Consider the following 24,020-nt stretch of genomic DNA (forward strand, 5'->3'; position numbering starts at 1 on the left):
CTGAGCTTCGATCTTCCGGCTCTCGTTTAGTAGTTGTTGGAAACTACGCTGCATTAGGCCTTCAAATTGGGTATGGGGTGTAGCGAGAGGGTGTGTTACACTCCAAGGTGTTCCCCAGGTTGCCTTTCCTGAGCTTCGATCTTCCGGCTCTCGTTTAGTAGTTCTTGGAAACTACACTGCATTAGGCCTTCAAATTGGGTATGGGGTGTAGAGAGAGGGTGTGTTACACTCCAAGGTGTTCCCCAGGTTGCCTTTCCTGAGCTTCGATATTCCGGCTCTCGTTTAGTAGTTGTCGGAAACTACGCTGCATTAGGCCTACAAATTGGGTATGGGGCGTAGAGAGAGGGTGTGTTACACTCCAAGGTGTTCCCCAGGTTGCCTTTCCTGAGCTTCGATCTTCCGGCTCTCGTTTAGTAGTTGTTGGAAACTACGCTGCATTAGGCCTTCAAATTGGGTATGGGGTGTAGCGAGAGGGTGTGTTACACTCCAAGGTGTTCCCCAGGTTGCCTTTCCTGAGCTTCGATCTTCCGGCTCTCGTTTAGTAGTTCTTGGAAACTACACTGCATTAGGCCTTCAAATTGGGTATGGGGTGTAGAGAGAGGGTGTGTTACACTCTAAGGTGTTCCCCAGGTTTCCTTGCCATTGCTTCGGTCTTCCGACTCTCGTTTAGTAGTTGTAGAAAAGTACACTGCATTAGGCCATACAAAATGGGTATGGGGTGGAGAGAGATGGTGTGTTACACTCCAAGGTGTTCCCCAGGTTGCCTTTCCTGAGCTTCTATCTTCAGGCTCTCATTAAATTGTGGTTAAATGGAACAACTGCATTTGGCGTACTAGTTGGTTTGGGGCCTACTATCGGTGTCTGCCACTCCTTGCTGTTCTCCTCCACTGAACAAAGCTGTGCCGCCTGTTTACTACGGTTGCCAATTTTGAACTGCATTTCGACTACTTACTGATTTGGCCCTACTCTCTGTGTCAGCCTCTCATTCCAGTTGTCCTCCACTGCAATGCCCCCTGGTTATTCCTGTGTTACCAATTTTGAACTGCATTTAGCCCACTTTCTTCTTTGGGCCTATATCTGTGTTTCCACTTCATCGTGCCCATTGCCCAGCCAGTGATAGATGAGTCTGCTGGTACATTGACCCATAACGCAACATTCCCCGTGCACGCTACACAACAACATTGTGACCCTGCTGAAAGTCAGGTTGCTCTTCCCGCATACCATACCACCTTACACGGGGACAAAGAGGAAGGTGCAGATGAAAGTGCAGGTTCCTTCATCAGGTGGGGGGAGGAATACTAGTTGGCGACGTCACTGGCACAGGGCCTCTCATAGTACGCAAAAGTGTTGCTGCCGGTGGGAGGCGCCCCCGCCGTGCAAACACACCGCTGTACTTTGAGGGGCCCTGTGCCAGTGCCAATGCCAACGAGTGGGCCCCCCCTGCTTGCTCAGGTTCACAGCACTTGCAAAGTTGAAATACTTACCTCTCCCTGCTCCACTGCCGTGACGTGGTCCAGATTTCCTGGGCCCACTAATTACTTGAACCAGCCCTACCCCCCACAACTTTAGCCAAATGACCCCCAATTTCAAATGCCTTCCAATTATTATAAGGTAAATTACGCTTGACAAGCTTCATTAAGAAGAATGGATGGTTTTGACATTAAAATGGCCACTCTAGGTGTTTTCCTGGCCCCCACTCACTGCCGACTATGCTGCCCCATTGACTTGCATTGGGTTTCGTGTTTCGGTCGATCCCGACTTTACGTCATAATCGGCCGATTTCACTCGACCCGACTTTGGACATAGTCGGGTTTCGCAAAACCCGGCTCGACTCTAAAAAGGTCAAGGTCGCTCAACTCTAGTCACAATACCTGGAACTATTCTACTGTACTCACACATGTTTTACGTTTGGAGCTATTCAGCTATTTTTTTTAAACTTGATTCTTTCTGATGTATTATCCTGCTTTAATGTTCTATTTGTTTTATCTCTTTAGTTATCCAGTTTGGGTTCGTCACGCTATTTGTCGCCTCCTTCCCTTTGGCTCCGCTCTTTGCGCTGCTCAACAACATTATTGAAGTCAGACTTGATGCAAAAAAGTTTGTGGCAGAGTTGAGAAGACCGGATGCCGTCCGATCTAAAGACATAGGTATTATAGTTGTGTTCCTATGATATTGGGGGTAATTATAAGGAATGTCGGTTGTGGAAAGTATCGTAAAGAGATTATTACAAATAAAGACTGTTCAACCTATAATATAAGTACAGCATCAATTACGTAAAGTTTTTCCAAATCTTTGATGGACGTCATTCAGTAGGAGAATTCATTGCTTACTACTATGGATATAATATATCCCTGTCATGTTATGGACACACAAGTGCCTGTCTCGTCACAAGACCCAGTCCGGATAATTGTACTGTAACTGTGACGAGTTGGCAGCTGTGTGTCCATCTGAATTTTACCCTCTGTCCTTCATCATACTTTTCCTTCCTTTTTCTATGTCTCCATTCTCTTCTTTTTTCTTCATCCGCTTTCCTTATTACAGGTTATGTATAAACAATATTGGTGAGATATTTCGTTATAATTTTGATTTTTTTTTAATCTTTTTTTTTTAGTTTTTGAGTTTTTGGTGGTTTTTTTTGCTTCTTTTCCCTCCCTTTCACTTAAATTTCTCCTTCTTTTTCTTTTCTTTTTCCTTTTCTTTTTTTTCCTATTATTTTGGCTTTTTTTCTTCTTACTCCTCTTCTTTCCTTTCCTTTTCTCTTTAATTTTCTTTTTCATCTTCTACTTTAAACTCTTCTTTCTAACTATTCTCCGTTTTCTTTTTCTCCTTTGTTTTCTTCTCTCCTCCTTTTCATTTTCTTTTTTCATCTCCATCTACTACTTTATCTTTTTGGTTTTTCTTTTACATCTTCTTTCTTCTTTTTTTCACCTTTCAGTCTTCTTTTTTTTTACTATGCCACCTTTTTCATCTACATCATCTTCTCCTTGTTTTTTCTGTCTATTCTTTTTCTTATTTTTCGATCTTCTAGTTTTTCTCCACATTTCTTTTTTTACGTCATTTTTCTATAATCCTTACATTTTTTATTCCAACTGTTCTTTTCGCTTCCTTTCCCTTTCCTTTCCTTTCCTTTTCCATTCCTTTTCTATTCCTTTCCTTTCCAATCCTTTTCCCTTTTCCTATCCTTTTCCTTTCCTTTTCCTTTGCCTCTCCCTTTTCCTTTCCCATTGCTATCCTTCTTTTCAGTGTTAATTTGATTTCAGTTTAATAAATCAAATAGAAAAATAGTAAAATGTGAGAGTCCTCAGTGATTGATACCTTTTAATGGCTAACTGAAAATGTTTAAACAAATATCAACGTTTCCACACTACTCCGGTCTCTTCATCAGGCTCTGTACCAGCACTGAGCCTGATGAAGAGACCAAAGTAGTTTCGAAAACTGTTTCTTATTACTATCTTTTCAGTTAGCCATTAAAAGGTATTAACTACTGAGGACTCTCAATTTTTCTATCTACTGGCTAACATGATATTTTTCCTGTATCATAAATCAAATAGTATGGTTATTTTCTCGGAAAGGAGCAATTTTACGGGTCAGTATATTTAATGTTTGCCAAAGTCAAACCATCCCTGACCCTGTCCAAGGACAAAATATGGGTCATCAAGTTACTTTGAAGCTTGAGATGCATTCAATATGATGACATGACAGATGGAGAAAATAACCATAAAGGCAGAAAAAAGTCAACTAAGCTACAAATCAGTCTTGATCTTATGAAGTCTCTGCATTTTTCGCAGCTGTAAATTCCTTCTTTGCGTATTTTGTACCCGCACTAATAATATTTTCCTTATCCTTTTTTCAGGAATTTGGTACAATATTTTGAGCGGAATTGGGAAATTTTCTGTCATTATCAACGTAAGTAGTTTCTGGCCAGTTTTGGCAAGACTCTTAGTGATTGTTGGGTTGGGCGCAGTCACTTAATAAGTTTCCATTATTTTTTTTTTTTTTTGCTTTTCACTCCTTGAATCTAATTTTACTTTCTAATTACTAGATTTGGGAATAATTATATATAATAGATGTGAATTCAAACTGCCGGTGTTTTATGAGAATTAAACGTGACGAATACGTGTTGGTTCATTAATATAAATAGTCATGGATAGTGTTGAGGGAATCTCTCAAAATTCAATTTGAGCAGATTCCCTCAAGGGGGAAGGTAAATTGTAATTGTGTCCAATACATTTCATGCAAATTGAATCTGTAGGGAAGGGGATAAAAAACGAATTCTCCCTTCTACTCGGCCCTCTCCTACCTGTTTCGCCACTGTTGCTCTCCATCTGGAGCTCTGAACGTCTCTTCTTTGGTCTTCTCCTGCTTCTTCTGGTTGACACCCCTTCTGACTAGTCCCCACGTGGACATGTAGGGTGAGAGACATGTTATTGATGGATAGAGCAGAAGTATGGACCAATCAGAGGACTGGATGCGGGACAGGTACAGCGAGGGTCATGGATAGATAATAAGGGTCTTATTTTCGGCCATTTTGGGCCATCAGAATCCAGTAAAATGTTTGATTTATGTTATAGACAAGAGATTTGCTAGAATTTGTATTTGGTGGGAAAGTGGTACCAAAATCAATTTCTGTAGAACCAAGTCACCCATCTCTACTCATGTATGTTAAAGGTTTTTTTTTTAGATTTTATTCTTTAATGCTTTATCTAAAAATAAGCCTTACTCAACTTCTCCCGCTCGAGCACTGCCCCCCCAATCTTTGACATACTACATCAGTGTCATCAAAACTACAGCTTGTGACCACTGCAGCCAATCACTGGTCTTAGCAATCATGCCTCTGTAGCCCCATTGTAGCATACGCCTCTGAAGGAAGTCTTAACCGTTGTGTGCCCAGAGACTGTGAGAAAAGCGAGTCCTCCTATCGATTATCCAGAGTGGGGAGTCATCCCAAACAATGGTCCTTCCTTCCAAGGATAAGAGCAGCACCTTCTGTGATTGGCTTAGAATTAAAGGGTTTTTCCACTACTTTGACATTGATGATCTATCCATAGGGTAGGGCTTTAATATCAGATTGGTGAAGGTCGGCAGTACCCAGCTGTGGCAACTAAACAGTTGATTGAGTTGCTCCACCACCAAAGATGAGGGTGCCGGGTGTCAGACCCCACTGATCTGATAGGCAACCTCACATAGGGATATTAGTATTGGAGCAACCCTTTAAGAGACCAGTTATGTAATATCCCTATAGCTTAATACAAAGAATGAGTCAAAGTCACCCAATTTCCCCATTTTTTCAGCATCTACAGAATCTATGGTCTTCACGTGAACGGTTGAGTAACTGTCTTCACGAGTCATTTTTTTTGTCTCCAGGCATTTGTCATATCTGTCACATCCGACTTCATTCCTCGCCTTGTGTATCAGTACATGTACAGTGAAAATGGGACCATGCATGGCTTCATCAATCACACCCTCTCATATTTCAATGTCAGTCACCTGAAACCCGGGACCCAACCTGGAAACTCACAGTTTGCTGAAGACGTTGTGTTCTGCAGGTAACGTTTCAGGAGAGTCAACCAGCTCTTCATATATTTCTGATATTTTAAGGATGGCATCTAAAATTACCTGTTCAGGATACTCTGTGCTACTGTAATAGTATAATATATTCTAATTTTATTTCACGAAAACAGCGCCATTCTTGTCCATAGGTCATATCTGAGATTGCCATTCAGCTGACCACTGACCTACCAAACGCAGCCTGCGGACAAAAGTGGTGCTTTTTTCTGAAAAGCTTTATTTTTAAAGATTATCTATCACCAATATGGATCTGAGTTGTTTTAAGAAATCAGATTACCGATTCACAGAATCATAAATCCTACAAGAAAAATATCACACTTTGCTAGAAGATAAAATATTATTATTTATTGAATAGCTTAAAAAACACATGTCATTATATCAAAATTATACATAAATTCCAGACAACAATTAAGCAACACGTGTTTCGCACTTTGCTTCCTCAGAGGTCCCATTACAATGTGCCATCTATAATACTATATCAAAATTATACATAAATTCCATTTGAAATTAAACAGCACACGCTTTGCACATTGCTTTCTCAGAGGTCCCATTACAGTGTGTTATTTATATACCAATATAAAAATTATACATAAATTCCAGGGGGAAATTAAGCATTGCACGTTTCACATATTGCTTCCTCAGAGGTCCCATTACAATGTGCCATTTATAATACTATATCAAAATTATACATAAATTCCATGGGGAAATTAAACAGCACACGTTTCGCACATTGCTTTCTCAGAGGTCCCATTACAGTATGTTATTTATATACCAATATAAAAATTATACATAAATTCCAGGGGGAATTTAAGCATTGCATGTTTCACATATTGCTTCCTCAGAGGTTACATTACAATGTGTCATTTATATATTTATATACCGATATCAAAATTATATATAAATTCCAGGGGAAAATTAAGCAATGCGCGTTTCGCACATTGCTTCCTCAGAGGTCGCATTGCAATGTGTCATTTATAATACTATATCAAAATTAAGGATAAATTCCAGGGGGAAATTAATCAACATGCGTTTCGCACATTGCTTTCTCAGAGGTCACATTACAATGTGTCATTTATATACTTATATCAAAATTATACATAACTTCCGGGGAAAAATTAAGCAACGCGCTTTTCACACATTGCTTCCTCAGAGGTCACATTACAATGTGTCGTTTATAATACTATATCAAAATTATGCGTAAATTCCAGGGGGAAATTAAACAACACGCGTTTCGCACATTGCTTCCTCAGAGGTCACAGTACAATCTGTCATTTATATACCTATATCAAAATTATCCATAAATTCCAGAGGGAAATTAAGCAATGCGAAACGCAATGCTCACCTGGGAATTTAAATATGCGAATAAGCTCTTCGGATAGGAAGAGGACTGTGTAGGGCTCACCTGAGGAAGTGGATCCACAAAGCCTCAGGTCCGAGTGGGTTCATGAATCTGGGGTGTTGGTGCTGCAGACTGGAATCTTGTTGGAAGCTAGGACCACCGGAAGACCATAGAATTTGAAGGGAGAGATGACAAGTCCAAAGCAGCGCCCAGGGAAAGCTGAGGAACCACTGGCGTAGTGCAGCAAGGAATGTTTCATATGAACAGAGTCCAACAACAGAATGGTGGTGTCGCCGCGTTCAGAGTCGCCCGATCTATCAGTATATAAAAAGAATTAATCCGATCAATAAACATTCCCCTCATAAAATAATTTCAACCTTTGTTCCTGTTTTCCCATCCTACATTGATATTTGAACATTTTTGCTTTTAAGATAAATCAAAAGTCCTATTAATTTGTTTTCTAGAGAGAATAACGAGCTCCGAGAGTCTATGACTAATTTAGAGGATCGCCTCTTTTTCACTTTAAACTAAAAACAAAAATAAAATAAAAAAAATCCCTCAACATTTGTTTCCTAATCCTCTTTTATAGGATTTCTAGTGACTCCAGATCGGACGGTGTGCGGCTGACGAGACTATAATTATAATTAGGTTTGAAGTGATGGGTTTCGCGTAGATTTCTATAATTAACTTCAAGCCTAAATTGTTCCACGGGGCCACCGCCTGTTTTCCGCAAAAAAAAAAACAAAACACGTGACCAGTCTTCTACACCTACATTAATTAAAGTAGCAGCACAATAATACTTGTGACTCAATCCCTCCAGGATAAGGCATATAAGACACACTATTAAAACCATCTGTCGAGAAAAAAAAAAAAACGACAGCGCGGAGTCACCACTTGATGTTGAAATTGTTTTTTTTTTTAATCATTTCTCTCAATTAATATCACGTTAACAATAATTTCCTATGGACCTAGGCAGAAAGTACATGCCTGTGTGTGATACCGTATAGACAAAAACAAACATTTAGAATTAAAGGGACGCCTGTAATTTGGGCAAAAAGTAAATCGGGTCATTTTCGACAATTAGACATTTGCCGGTTTTGCCTATCTACGGTGCTTGCTCCTGTCATTTTTGGAGGTTTCAGGCTCATATCGATTTCATATTTGGCACTCTATATTACATTATCTCACTAAGGAAGTCACTTTCTCTAGGAATGGAAGCTTTATAAAAGGGGATCCTACGCAAAGGTCCCCAATCTATGACTTGGAGTGAAGAACAAGTAACACATTGACCATGCTCGGGTTGCAATACTGTACCAGGCATCCTGGCCATAGCTATAACATTGTCCTAATGCCCTAATGGGGCTAGGAAATTCATAAAAAGGGGTCCTAAGTGAAAGACCCCCACAAACTGTTTCTGCTTCCTGTATAGATTAGGCCAGAAACTTATCCAAGCTGTCCATCTAAACTGCCAATCATTCAGAGGTGCACCACAATTGACAAGCAGAAAGCTTGGAGACTGGGGAGCGGTGTGCTCTTGAAGACAAGCTGAGAGCAATCGTTATCATCCATGTTTCCCCACGGTTGGGGCATCATCTTCTCCTAGTGATCACAACTGATCACTGGGGATTTCTTAAGCCAAACCCATTGTCGTCAGCTGTTTGCTGACCATACTTTATCTCCTTGAGAACCCCTTCTTCTTGAGTAACACAAACAAAGAGGTTTTCGAGGACTAAAATATGGAGAATATAGCCTTAGGTGACGTCCAAAGACCAGCAATCAAAGGGCCCATTGGTGGTTTACTAGGTACAGAAGCTGGACTATGTAGACATTTTTTAAATTGCTAGAAATGGGGAAAAAAAACAAACTCCCCTCACCGATCCCCTACATCTTCCTTTCTGATGCTCCCCGATTCTCATCTAAGATAATTTGTTCTCCAAGAGTCAAATAACGCTCCTTCCCATCTGAGTCTCGCTGTGTGGCTAAGCAGTACTGTACAACCACATATGTGGTACTGTCACATTCAGCAGAAAGTGTGTGACAAATTTTGGTGTCATTTTGACCAAACTTTCCTTGCGAAAATGTGAAATTTTGGGCTAAAACTACATTTTTGTGGTAAACATGTAACTATTTTTTCTTCACTACTTAATGGTATAAAATTCTATGACGCACCTGTGGTGTCAATATTGATCACTGAAACTCAAGAAAAATTAATTGAATATTATAGTTTGTAAATAGTGGTCACTTATGGGGGAGTTCTGCTGTTTTGGCACCTCAGGGGCTTTCGCAATGAGTCAAGGCACCCGCAAACCAGAGCAACAAAATCTGTAATACAATATGATGCTCTTTCCTTTTTGAGTTTTGCACTGTGCCTGAAAAGTAGTTCCCGAATACATGTAGAGTATTGATGCACTCAGGTGAAATTGCACAACAAACTGAGAGGTCAATTTTTTCCTATTAGCCTTTAGAAAAATTAAAAACTTGGAGCTAAAACAACATTTTAAGGGTAAAAATGCAATTATTCTTTCTTCACTGGCCAATGGTATAACATTCTGTGAGGCCCATGTGGTGTTAACATGCTCGCTGCACCCCTAGATCAATTCATTTAGAGGTGTAGTTTGTAAAATGGGGTCACTTATGGGGGGTCTTCCTATTTGGGCACCTCATGGGCTCTGCCAATGTGACATGGCACCAGCAAACTATTCCAGCAAAATCAGAATTTTAATATGGTGCTTCTTCCCTTTTGAGCTTTGCACTGCGCCTCAAAAGTAGTTTTTTTTACCACATATGGGGTATTGGCATACTCAAAAGAAATTGAACAACAAATTGTAGAGTCAATTCTCTCCTATTATCCCTTTTGAAAATTAAAAACTTGGGGTCAAAGGAACATTTTAAAGGAAAAAATTGTAATTTTTAATTTACTCTGCCTAATGATATACAATTCTGTGAATAGCCTGAAGGTTAACCCCTTCATGACCGGGGGATTTTTCGTTTTTCCGTGTTCGTTTTTCGCTCCCCTCCTTCCCAGAGCCATAACTTTTTTATTTTTCCGTCAATTTGGCCATGTGAGGGCTTATTTTTTGTGGGATGAGTTGTACTTTTGAACGACATCATTGGTTTTAGCATGTCGTGTACTAGAAAACAGGAAAAAAATTCCAAGTGCGGTGAAATTGCAAAAAAAGTGCAATCCCACATTGGTTTTTTGTTTGGCTTTTTTGCTAAGTTCACTAAATGCTAAAAATGACCTGTCATTATGATTCTCCAGGTCAGTACGAGTTCATAGACACCTAACATGACTAGGTTATTTTTTATCTAAGTGGTGAAAAAAAATTCCAAACTTTGCTAAAAAAAAAAAAATTGCGCCATTTTCCGATACTCGTAGCGTCTCCATTTTTCATCATCTGGGGTCGGTTGAGGGCTTATTTTTTGCGTGCCGAGATGACGTTTTTAATGATAGCATTTTGGTGCAGATACGTTCTTTTGATCGCCCGTTATTGCATTTTAATGCAATGTCGCGGCGACCAAAAAAACGTAATTCTGGCGTTTCGAATTTTTTTCCCGCTACGCTGTTTAGCGATCAGGTTAATACTTTTTTTTAATTGATAGATCGGGCGATTCTGAGCGCGGCGATACCAAATATGCGTAGATTTGATATTTTTTTTATTGATTTATTTTGATTGGGGCGAAAGGGGGGTGATTTAAACTTTTATGTTTTTTTTATTTTTTTCACATTTTTTTAAACTTTTTTTCTTAACTTTTGCCATGCTTCAATAGCCTCCATGGGAGGCTAGAAGCTGGCACAGCACGATCGGCTCTGCTACATAGCAGCGATCTGCTGATCGCTGCTATGTAGCAGAAATGGAGGTGTGCTGTGAGCGCCGACCACAGGGTGGCGCTCACAGCCACCGCTCATCAGTAACCATAGAGGTCTCTGGGACCTCTATGGCTACAATATACAAGCATCGCCGACCCCCGATCATGTGACGGGGGTCGGCGATGACGTCATTTCCGGCCGCCCGGCAGCGGTAGTTAAATGCCGCTGTCTGCGTTTGACAGCGGCATTTAACTAGTTAATAGGTGCGGGCAGATCGCGATTCTGCCCGCACCTATTGCGGGCACATGTCAGCTGTTCAAAACAGCTGACATGTCCCGGCTTTGATGCGGGCTCACCGCGGAGCCCTGCATCAAAGCAGGGGAGCCGGCATCGGACGGTATAGTATGTCCGATGCCGGTAAGGGGTTAAAAATGCTCATTACACCCCTAGATGAATTACTTGGAAGATGTAGTATCCAAAATGGGGTCACTCATGGAGGTTTCTGCCGTTTTGGCATGACGGGTGCTCTTCAAATGTGACATGATATCAACAATCTATCCCAGCCAAACAATTGGCGCTCTTCCCCTTTTGAGCCCTGCCGTTCGCCTAAACTGTAGTTTTCCACCACATATGGGGTATTGGTGAACTCACAAGAAATTGCACACCAAATTATAGAGTCCATTTTCTCATCACCCTTGTAAAAATAAAAAATGTATGGCTAAATCAACATTTTTGTGGGAAGTCCAATTTTCATTTTTGCTTCCACATTGCCTATCAAACTTATTAAATGTGGTTTTGAGCACTTTGAGGGGTGTGGTTTTTAAAATGGTGTCACATTTGGGTATTTTGTGTCATGTAGGCCCCTCAAAATCAATTCAAATATGATGTGGTCCCTAAAAAAATTGGTTTTGGAACTTTTGTTGGAAAATTGAGAAGTTGCTATAGACATTTTAACCTTTCTAACTTCCTAAGAAAAACAAATGTGTTTCAAAAATGATGCTGATGTAACTTAGACATGTGGTAAATGTCATTCATTAACTATTTTGTGCGACATTACTCTCTGGTTTAAGGGCATAAAAAGTAAAAGTTTGAAAATTGCGAAATTTTCTAAATTTTTTGAAACAAAAAATTCGATATTTTCACAGATAAACTTTTTAAAAAATCACCTTAAATTTATCACTAACATAAAGTACAATATGTCATGAAAAAAAATCTCAGAATTACTTGGGAACGTTGACGTGTTCCAGAGTTGTTACCTCATAAAGTGACACTGGTCAGAATTGAAAAATTTGGACTGGTCACGAGGGTGAAAACAGGCTTAATCAACTTTTTTCGTTAGGGTATGCCATAATTTTATGGTGGATGATGAACCCTTTCCTGAATAGCATCACCTGTCTCTGCGGTGAGCTGCAGTCTGGCTCAGGGGTGAAGGGGTTAAATGGGAGAAGATATATTACAAAAATCCTTAAGTTGAAGAAGCCCCTTTGGTTACATAAAGTCTACTTTCCAGCCAAGAAATCCTGTTCTAGACACTCATTATCTCCATGCTTGAGCACAACCGTCTGAGATATATGCTAACATTTATTAGCACCTGTCATGTTTATTGAGGCAGGTAATTACATTTATCTCTTGCGCCGACATACAGGGAATGAATGACATCTCGTTTAGACAAGAACTGTCCTGCGTGTCTGTCAGCCTCCAACCAAACGTACATTTCGGGCTTCTTTGTGTTTCTTCTACCATGACATAATTTGTACATGTCGTTTCCATATCCTACGCTATGTGATACCTTGTTATAAACCACTGTTCAGGATGAGGCACGTTTTGCGTGAGGTTATGGGTCATACACTAGTTATTTACAGGATATGTACATGATGACATATACGTAGCTGCGTTTTAGAGTTCTGCTCATTTAGTCAACTTTTTATATTTTATTTTATTTTTAGTAAAATAAAATATTCAAGATTTTGGCATTGACTTGGTTGATCATCTAACTTCTACTTAGCTTGAGATCAAGGATTTTTCCCTCTTTCTGGGATTCCAATTCCTGATTCTTACTGATTAGGATAGTCTCACGTCCTTCAAGGAATCGTGTCCATCCAATCTTTCTTCTGCAGCATCTAACAATATATTCTACAGCATTTAAGGAGACTTGAAGTTCCTAACCTCAGTGCAAAATTACAAGCTGGGCTCCCGGCTGCAAAATTACAAGCTGGGTTCCCGGCTCTCACCTATTTTGTTGCCATTATAGGACAGGTGTCTACGTATGTGACAGAAGGGTCTTTGTTCCATTGTAGGACATGCAATTGGATATTAGCAGCCCTCCACATTACCCAAAGGAGGGGAGCCCTTATTAGGGAGTACTCTATGATCCATACATGTCCAAATTGTAAATTTAGAAAGATGTTGGCAAGATAAGACAACCCTTTTAACGACTGATCCATTGGGGTCCCATAATTAGAGGGCCCAGCGTCTGTCTTTCTTTGAACTAGACCAATTATAGTGGTAACCTCACCTTGTTAGCCACCATACACATTATCTCTTCGTTTTTGCCACCCTACACTTATCATCTCGTTATTAACCACCCTAAACTTTGCCTCTCCTAATTAGCCATCCTACACTTTGCCTTTCCTTGTTAGCCACTCTAAACGTTGCCTCTCTTTCTGAGCCACCCTAAACTTTGCCTTTCCTTAGTAGAGACCCTACAATTTACCTCTACTTGTTAGCCACCCTACACTTTGCCTCTCTTTATTAACCACCCAACACTTTGCTTCTCCTTATTAGCCACCCTACACTTTGCCTCTCTTTATTAACCACCCAACACTTTGCTTCTCCTTATTAGCCACCCTACACTTTGCTTTTCCTTGTTAGCCATCCTAAAGTTTGCCTCTCCTTAGTAGTCACCTGAGACTCTGTCTGTCCTTGTTGGTCACCCTACACTTTGCGTTTCCATGTTAGCCATCCTAAAGTTTGCCTCTCCTTAGTAGTCACCTGAGACTTTGTCTCTCCTTGTTAACCAACTTACACTTTGCCTCTCCTTGTTAGCTACCCAACATTTTGCCAAAAAGAGGGGATTGCTTGCCTTCATCACATTCATATGAGCAGATCAGGCTCATAATAATAGGGGCGGCTTATATGTAGTGCTCTAAATTTTGCCTGAAAAAAAGGCTTTTGTTGCGGACACCCTTCTTATGGAGATCTCAGAACTTAGTGCCTGCTTTCAAAAGTGTCTCAGGTTTATTATAGCAAGATATGCTATTTGTTGGCCATCCTCCACTTTGACAAATTGAGGGGAGTCCTTGTCGGAGATACTCTTTATGATGCTCGTATGGGCAGATCAGCAGCCAGAGCCATTACCTTTTTGGAGACCCTTCACATTAGGGGAGTTCTTCTCGGGGACCCTCTTTGTGACATCCAAGTGAGTGTCACGCCCTACAGACGTGTCTATCAGGTGGACCCACTGGACCGCAAATACAGCGGTTACTGATACCAGGAAGGGAGAACCAGACCAGGAAAGCAGGTTCAAACGCTTTATTGTACAGTAATACAAACACTAGGGGAGACACCCCAAAGGAAGGCCACAGGGCCACAACACCAGAAAGCCTCTAAGGAGACCAAGGCTTGGAGTGACCCCTATACAGGGATTTCCCCTAGACCACCAATAGAGGGTCCGATGAGGCAGACACCTGTGTTAAACCGACGTAGGAGGTAGGAAGAAATTAACAAACAAAATAGGGCTGAATGTAGAACTTGGAAGCAGGAAGAAGACTGCAGGGAACCACACAGGATACTGGACTCCGGATGCTGTGGAGACCAGACTCGATCCTAGGGAAAAAGGAACACAGAGTAAGACAGGCAAATTGGACTGATAAGCCTAGCAGGATAAGACCTGGAGCAGCAACTTCAGGATAATAGAAGTTGCCCAGACGGCGTCCAGGAGTGACTGAGATCCTTATATGCCTCCAGGTGATTGGCTGGGAGGAGGGGCAGTGAGAAGGGAGGGGCTGGCCCCTTAAGAAGCCAGAGAGCTCACCTGCCCGCCCCCTATGCACTCCCTAGGAGAGGGAGAGAAAGGAGGAAGTGCAGCAGACATGGGAGCAAGGACCCGGGCAGCATGTCTGCAGGGACGGACCCCGGAGCGCCGGCGGACGACCGGAGCGTGACCCTGCTGACTAAGGACAGGACCAGAAGAGGTAAGAGCAGGCGGGGAAGAGAAAGAAGGCGCCCCGGACTGCGAGGTGGTGACAGTGAGCCAATCAGATCTATTGTAGTAAGATCTGCTGCTTGTTATCGACCTTCCACTTTGTGGAACTGGGGAGCTCTTGTTGGGCCCCTTTATGATGTTTCTACCCTTAAATAGTGGACATGGAAAGGGGTTGCCACAAGGAAACAACCAATTTCCTTGGAGGTTTGACGGAGGTTCTAAAGGTCATTAACATTTTTCTTACATTGAAACATATTCAGTATCTGAATATGTTGAACAAATACAAAAGGACGAATTGTCCACTTATTAAAACAAACCCAGAAAAATAAAATTCCTGAACGTTGTATGTTCATCTACATCTGTATGGCGTTGAAAGCAAAATTGCCCTGATCAAGAGATTAATTGAAGTAAACAATTTTTTTTATTTTCGAGGAACCAAATCGACAGTCTTGATTGAGACTCAGATAGGATTAAATTATAATTGTACCATCTCCTAAAAAAAACTATGCTCAATTTCATTTTCTCTTTTTGTAGATATAAGGATTACCGAGAACCTCCTTGGTCTCCGAATCAATACGACTTTTCTAAACAATACTGGACGGTCTTAGCTGTGCGTCTCGCTTTCGTCATTCTTTTTCAGGTAAGTGTTTTTGTTTTTTTTTAAACAAAAGCATGAATTTTTGTTTTCTTTTATTTTTTTTGTCAATATTCAGGTAGAACCATCATATTTTGCAGCATTGTGCATACATTTTATTTGCCTAGTGGAGCTTACAATCTAGTTTCCTAGTTCACATACTAAAGGCCCCCATGCAACAACAACATATGGGCCCTTTGCAGGCCAGTAGATCATCATAATGCTTTGGAGGTGGAAGTGGGCCAACTTACCTCTTGGACCCCTGAGTGACTGAACAAGTTGCACGAATGATATCTCTACCCCTGGCCCCTTTACACACTCTTGGCAGAACTATCGTTCAGCTGGCAGATAGTTCTGCCAACTTCTCCATACACAAAAGTGCTCACCCTACCTAGCACTCCTGTGGTCACTATGAAAGAGCCACTGCCAGACTTTTCTGGCAGAGGATTATGTCCGTGCAGAAGTAAAAGATCGACCATTAAAATTCCATCATTGAGATCCTCATCTGTCGGGAAGACTCAGCCAATTTCGCCGATATTGTTAAGATTGATTGACTTTAATCTAATGAGTATGGGGCCTTAAGGAAAATAGCTGGAAAGTAAACTATCAAACTAGTGCTAGTAGCATTATGGAAGAGCCATCCATCAAGGCCAGTAGGACAAAATGGGTTATAAGAAATCCGTATACTAAGGGCAGTAGGGAAATAAAAATAATCTACACACAAGGGTCAATAGAGTAATAGGAAACCCAAGACCATATCCAGAATGGTGATACAAATTCAAGACAATGGGCCAAAAGGGAAATAGGAAATGAATGCACAAGGCCAATAGACAAATAGTGAATACACATATTGGAGTCAGTAGGGTGATTTGAGAGTCTCGCACTTCAGGAAATGGGGTGATAGAAAAATAGTGCATCAAGGCCAACTGGGTGATAGAAAAACCAATACAACTTGACCGGTAGTGTGATAGGAAATTCATGTAGTAAAGCCAGTTTAGCAGTAGACGTTTATCCACATACTAGTATCATTATGGATGTATTAAAGCTTCAATCTACATCAAGCAGGATGATAAAATATTTCTATACTAGGACTGTGGAAGGTAACTTGTTCTTACTGAACAGATCCAGATGGTACGTAAAGACTTCCTGACAGTGCTCCATGGGAAAAAATGGGTAAATTAGCTCTCCTCAAGAAGAAGGAACACTTTTTTTCAAAACAGCTGTCACTAGATCGTTCTTCTAGAAGAGAGGTAATTTGGTACTTCCTCTTGTGATGGACACTGATTGACTGACTGCAGAGGTCACATTACGTCTGAGCCAAGATACAGTCTCCAATCTCATTTTTCTATCTTGGACTGAATGTGACCGGTGCAGCCAATTAGTAGCTGCTGATTGGTTGCAGTGGTCACCGGATGTAGCCAGAGACAAGAGGTGGACATAATATTGATGGAAGAGTGACAAGGAATCCAGTAAGCGAGGGTATTTTTTAATTTAGAACCACTGTAGGCCCATCTTATTGTTTGAGTCCTTGCCTCTGTATGTTCGACAGACACAACACATGCAGGGATTGCCTGTTTTTATGGCAGTGTTGAGGCTGTCTTACAGCTACAAATCATACAGCCATGGGGACTCGAACATAATATACGAGCATGCCCAAGATACTAGGATAGCGCCCCAGCATGCCTGGATAAGACGTTAACTGAGCACGTTCGCCCATCACTAATCATGAATCATAAGTAATGTTTTTTTTTCCCAAGATAATAATTATCTGATTACTGGAATATAACTTTTGCGACCCAGAGTGAAACCGAAAATGGGGCTTTGGAACCCTAGCAACTAGGCTCTGCTTCGAATGGAGCAGAGGTAGTAGCATGCGTAAGCATTGCTCCTTTCTGATGGTGGGCTTTCGGGTCCCATTTTTTTTATCGTTGTGGGTCCCATCAGTTTTATCCACAGCAGTCCCCAAGCTATTACGTATACCAATGGAACTATATAGCTTAGAAACATAAAAGTTGCAAAATTTGTCGCGTTCACTTGACATTGTCATTCTCCAACGGTTGGACAACAGCGATCAGTAAGGGCCAAACTTACTATGTAGAGAATAACTACAACTAGGGAAAATTGTAAAAAGCTGCTAAAACTTGTTCCTTCCCTTACCTGACATGGGCAGTGTGAATATGCCTGTTGTCAGTTTCCATCCACAGTTTCTGTACTGATATCAAACAAGCAGACCATTTTTGGCCAACCATGGCCCTGGGTGGTTGGACATAGTGGTATGACCCAACACCAAGAGTGGTTTCCTCTTCGGTTAATTTGTTTCCTCTGGACATCATAAGTCTATAGTCTTCTTGGCTGCCATTTGTTGAGCTTTTCTCCCCAAATTTTTGTATCGGTAAACAAACCACAGCCTTTTCTTTTCTTGGTAACTTGGCCATATCTTTACACTTTTACCGAGTTACCGAATGTCTTCAACAAATCCATAATTTGCAAGTGTTTTTAGATTTATGGTCCCATTAGTATATTCGCTCATTAGCACTCTCCGATGAAATGTGTAATTATCGAGAAACTGGAGCACAGAGCACTGAACCTAACCAAATGAGTCAGAAACCACAGACATCTTAGGAATTATTGTCGACAATTACATTTTGGCAGCTTTTCACGATCAAATTTTATGAATTGAATAGCTCTTGTGAAATCTCTCCCATCACAATTGGCATGTTTTCATGTTTTTTTATTGCAAAAAAGTCTTGACTTGAACTTATCTAGATAAATTGCTAATGCTAGTATACAGATAGTAGAGTTAATGGCAGTGGCATAACTAGAGTTCGATGGGCCCCTGTGCAAAATTTGGACCTGGTCCCCCACCTGTATGTTTTTCTGATGTATGGGCTCTTGTAGCATTCCAGATCTTGTGAATACATGTTGGCCCTCTCATGTAACAATATTCCTTATCCTAGACCCTTTCTGTAATAGTGTCCCCTATCCTTTACCCCCTTTCCTGTAATAATGTCCCCAATCCTTGCCCCTTCCCATAATAATGTCCTCAATCCTGGCCCCTTCCTATAATAATGTCCCCTATCCTAGGCTCTTTCCAGTTATAATGTTCTCCATCATTGGCTTCTTCCTGGCATAATGTTCCCCGTTTTCGGACGCAACATCCAGCTGAAATAGCTGCTCGTGTTCACAGGCCCCTCTCCCACACCGGCCCGGTCGCTGTCGCACTCTCTGGCTAATGGTCATCCAGTTTTTTTTATTACAGTACCATTTTGTTTTCTATTAATACTAGGTTCAACAGCTGTGGTTACCCCGTGGGGCATACCTATGAAAAGTCAATATGTATTGGTATGTGGAATAGTTATTAAAGGCAACCTTAAAATGGGGCAAATATTGTCAACATAATTTAAAGTAAGAACTCATTTTTTGGTGGGTGGATACTGAGTGTTTTCTCCTCCTACATCTTTTAGAGATTATTGAGGTTTTCTGTGACCCAATTAACCTACAGGCATGTCTATTCTTGCCTTCCCCCCAATTTCCCAATTTCCCGATTTCATCAAAGGAGTCTAATTTCTCACTATACAATTTCAATACATTTTGGTGACATGGTGACAAATCGCTCAATGCTCTGTATTTCCCATCACATTTATTGGGTTGTCACAAAGAGGCACATACAGTATAACATTAACATTTCCAGACAGAGTATCACAAAATCAGGTTTTTTTCAAAACTGGTCATCTCAGTTTACTTATCTTGGGATATGTCAAACTGAAAAGGAATGTAAGGAAGGATACATCTTACTTATGTTCAACCAGTACATGGTCAGAATGGCCCATCACAGGCCTACCTAAGGGTCATCTCCTGGACACAAGTTCTTAAATAATGGTGGGCCTCAATGCTCCAGCACAAGGCATTTGGATCTTATCTTGCAGCCAATCATTTCTCAACTAGGTCTATTTCTTATAGGTGTTCCCAAATAATCAATTTAGAATATTTTAAAGGCTTAATTATCAATTATTGACTAGAGACGAGCAAGAGTAGAAAATCTTTTCTCCATTGATTCTCCAAAAAATCTATTCTCCATTGATTCTTCAATTCACTAGAAATCTTGAACCTGCTAACTTTATCATTGACGTCCTGTTGACTTGGCAACCAACCGGTTGACGTGCAAATTTATAGAAAAATTTTTAAAAAATTGCACATCAGTTACAAAGTTTTGCATTGAAGCATGGCAACCAATCAGACGATTTTTTTGATTGTCGTTCCTCCACCGCATGGATAAAAGCTTAAAATTGATTCATTGGAAAGGTTCAGTGCACTTAGTAGAGGAGTTAACGAATGAACGCCATAGGTAATTATGTAGCACGAACCTTCTGATTGTACCATGAAAATTTTCTGTTTCTTCTGCTTTCATGATTGAGCAACCACATGTGATTCCATGGAAATAAAGAATATCGTGCTACTCCTTTCTTGTATCGTAAAAACACCATACTCGAAAGTCTGACAAGTATCTGTGCATCAAGTGAAATACAATACCGTCTTTAAACAAAAGCTGGATACCGGCAGATCACAGACATCTGTTTCTGACTATAACTAGTCATTTGCATATAATTAGCTATAATCACCAATTTTTTAGCAACTGCTTTGAGAAAAGTTTAGGAGGCTGAATTTTAGCCTATTTCGAGCTCAAAGTCTCAGGAAAATTACTTAGGCACGGAGGCCAAAAATCTTCTAATCAGCTGCCAACCTTAGATGTTAGTGAGAAGGATAAAACTGATGTAAGATATATCAATCATTAAAATCAAAACCGGGGAATCATTAAAAGCATAAGCATATCATTTTCTTTGAAGGCTACATTCCTTTTTGTATTCGGTCGAGCCCCTTCAATTTTGATTTTGGAGGCCATGCCCTTTTTCACACCAATTTCTGATCAACAAATGTGCTTTTTTGTAGATCATACCCCTTTCCATTCCAATTCCTGCCCCTATAAATGTGCTTTTTGTAGGCAATTCACTACTTCATGGCCCATTCTCATCCCACTGATATGCAACACCCCATTGCCATGAAGATTGCTTTCCAGGTGATATGTCAACTCTTTCCAGTCTGGCAAATCTTTCCTCTGTGAGCCACCGGAATCTCTAGGAAGAATTGACTAATATGTTGGTGTAAAGAAGAAAAAAAAACCTTAAATGCCAACAATATTATTTGGAATAACTTTGTTAATCTCACTGGAAAATTACATTGAGTTTTTCACTTTTTTTTAGTCTAGGAAATCACTTTTCCTTGTAACTCAATTTAGTCAATATTTTTTAGGCCATCTAAAGACCTCAGTTTTTACTATGGTATTATAGATTGTCATAGTGGTCTAAAGAGAGTTAAAGTTTCAGCTAGAAAAACACTCAACTGTAAACTTAAGTTAAGGCCATTATGACAAGAACTATTGCTTAGTGAGAAGATTAAGACCAACTTGGGTTAAGGGCAGTGTTGAGTTTAAGACCAGTCTGGTTGTCCTAGAAAGCTCAAGAATCCATTATATTCAATAAATGCCATCCTGACATTTTTTTTGTTGTTGTTCAGAGGATTGTGACCAACTCTAATTAGTCAGAGTTTTAGGTTTGCTCTAGACTTTGGGTCAACAATGGTCAGCTATGTGGTCTACTTAGACTTCAGGTTTCTGCTAACAAACACTACCATCCATGATGATCAATTGAAGCTGTTGCTCTGTGACAAGATTTAGCAAATTTGATCGAAAGGGCTTGTCATCTCATCGGTCTACCACCAATCTAAATACATGCTTAAGCCTCACAGATCTTTGCTTAGGAGCTGCCCGTAGTGATGAACTACAGCAGCACATGACCATTGTAGAAGATCAGTGGCCTCAGTGGTCCCATGTCATTGTTCTGGCTCTACCTTTTCGAAACTTTGTTGAAGCTTCAGAACTTGCTTCAGAATTTCCTAGTTCATCCTTCAAGAAAAAAAAATACTATAGTGCTCTGTGATTGATGTTGTCTACCAAAATAGTCAACAATAGACTTTGGATCCACCATGGACTAATATGTGGCTCACATTGACAAGGTGATTTTAACCCTAGCTAGATTTTACTTTAGATTTTTTTAGGTTATTGTTTCTAGAATAGCTCTGGCAGCCATAAGAATCAATTGGTGCTGGATTTTGCTTGGGGTTAGGATTGTGACCAACTTTTGTCAAATTTTAAAATCAACTGTAGACCTTGCAGCCAGTTTGGTCTAACATGTGGTCACCTTAGTCTAGAGAGGTTTTAGGGTCCTGCTAACAGCCACTCAAAGATCTTCTGACAAGAGCAGATGTTAAGTCATATAATAATGACTGATAAGTTTAACGGTGGTCTTGGACGCAAAAAAACTAAGTTTTTGGGCAATATTGGCTTATGTGCTATCCTATAAATTATCTAGTAGGATAGCGTTAGTATAAATATTAATCAAGGATGCTAGCTTTTGCTTAGCGAGGAGGTTATGACCAATATAGTCAATGATGAAGGGGTTCGTAATAGAATGATTAGATTTGGATAGCCTCTTTTCGAGACCCTTTTTGCCAGAATGGAAAGTAGTTACGAAGTGGATGTGTCTTTCTTTTGGACCTCTCCCACATTTTAAAATAATCCTGATTTTTGTAGGCATGATGTAATTCCTAAAATAGTGGTCTAATTAGAGGCAATTATAGCTTGTCCAGAAGATATATATGCTATAAATGTCTGATAGACCCACACCTATACCCAGAGTGGTGGTTTAGCTCAATCCCCCGTTTCACATAGCATCCAACCAAGCATGAGTTGGCGAATCGGCTGTACATACTTGGCTCTCTCCATTCATTGCCATAGGATTTCCAAATACAATCTCTAGGAATTGCCTCTGTCAGACATTTATGGCATATCATGTGGATATGCCATAAATATCAAATTTTGAGTGACAACCATTTAAATTTCTACACTGTTGGGTGCTATAAGGGAAGTAGATATGTACAGCCAAGTTTACCCAGCACCCTGAGCAGAGGAATTATGTTTGTACTCTCATTATTATCTCTTGGTATAGCTCAATTCTGCAAAAGGTTTATATGAAATTAGAAAAATGTGTGCTTTATCACAGAAACAGTGCCACATTAGGCAGTGTATGGTATTGCAACTAATCCCCATTCTTTCAAACTATTAAATTAGAAACTCAACTAGAAAAATTTGCTAATTTAAGTCGTAGTGTACTCTATCAGTGAGTACTTAGAGTCCTTAAAATTATTGGTAGTGTTGTATTGCTAACAGCCGCATATCATGCAGCCGCTATGGGGCCACTGGCACCGGGCCACCAACCTGTCTTTGCACTTTCAACTTTATCACCATCCTAGAGCAGCGGGGGAACAGGGAGAAGTTAGTATTTTCTTTCTTTATTTTTATCAGTGAGTGCATTGTGGGGGCTATAATACTTTTTGGGAGGCTATATGGGGGCCAGTATATTGTTTGGAGGACTTTGTGGGGGCATTGTATTCTTTGGAGGACTATGTGGGTGTTTTCACACCATTTAGAGGGCTATGTGGCCCCATTATACCATTATTTGGAAGGCCATGATACTATTTGGAGGGTTATGTGGGGGCCTTTCTATTATTTGGATGACTTTGTGAGGGGGCCATCATGTTCTTTGTTGGGCATGTGGGGGCTATTATACTATTTGGAGGGCTATTTGGAGTCCATCATACCATTTGAAAGGCCATTATATGGTTTGGGGAAGTCATACTGCCTGGAGGGTTCTGAAGGGGCCATTATACTGTTTGGAGAGCTAGAGGGGGACATCATGCTGTATGCGTGTCATTATACAGTATGGAGGGTTGTGTGGAGTCCATCATACTGTGTATATGGTTGCGTTGGGCTCATTATACTGTGTGAAGGGTTGTGGAGGACAGTACACTATATGGAGAGCCATTATACTATATGCAGAGCCAATAAACTGTATAGAAGGCCACTATACTGTATGGAGGTCCATTTTAGTCTATGGAAGGCCATAATACTATTTGTGGGCCATATATTTTGTGGAGGGCTGTATTCCAACATCATACTGTGCGTGTGGAGAGTACTGTGGAGGAAATCATTGTCGGGGTAAATTACTGTGTTTGGTTGGCACTTTTGTTTGCATCCTTTATGGGGGCCATGAGAGGGGCATCTTAGTGTGTGAGAACACCAAGGGGCAAAATGTATTTGTGAGGGCTGCAAAGTTGTGAGATATGCTCTTCTGTGACCCGTCAAATATTTTTCCTTGGGGGGTGCCCAAGTAGGACTTTTGCTATAGGCCCACATGACTTCTAGGTATGCCCCCGATTGTTGATATAGAGATGATGTGAATTTATTCCATCATTGGTGAATCATGACATAAATGTGGCATTGTACTAAACGAAAGAAGAGCCACAGATGCCGGCAAGTAAGAAGCCGTTCCCCCACTCCCAATGTTGTGGC

At 40.5% G+C, this 24,020-nt stretch overlaps 1 protein-coding gene across 2 annotated transcripts in view; it reads left to right on the forward strand.

Annotated features, from left to right (window-relative positions):
* Positions 1 to 24,020, forward strand: part of ANO2 (anoctamin 2) — a 257,292-nt gene that overhangs the window by 231,764 nt on the left and 1,508 nt on the right. For both annotated transcript variants that reach the window (XM_069763409.1, XM_069763410.1), the window contains 4 exons: positions 1,995 to 2,147; positions 3,854 to 3,906; positions 5,365 to 5,546; positions 15,457 to 15,562. In XM_069763409.1, coding sequence (XP_069619510.1) covers positions 1,995 to 2,147; positions 3,854 to 3,906; positions 5,365 to 5,546; positions 15,457 to 15,562 — 494 coding nt within the window. The remainder of the gene's footprint in view (positions 1 to 1,994; positions 2,148 to 3,853; positions 3,907 to 5,364; positions 5,547 to 15,456; positions 15,563 to 24,020) is intronic.

The sequence above is a fragment of the Ranitomeya imitator genome, chromosome 4, assembly GCF_032444005.1.
Source record: "Ranitomeya imitator isolate aRanImi1 chromosome 4, aRanImi1.pri, whole genome shotgun sequence".
NCBI classification, from domain to species: domain Eukaryota; kingdom Metazoa; phylum Chordata; class Amphibia; order Anura; family Dendrobatidae; genus Ranitomeya; species Ranitomeya imitator.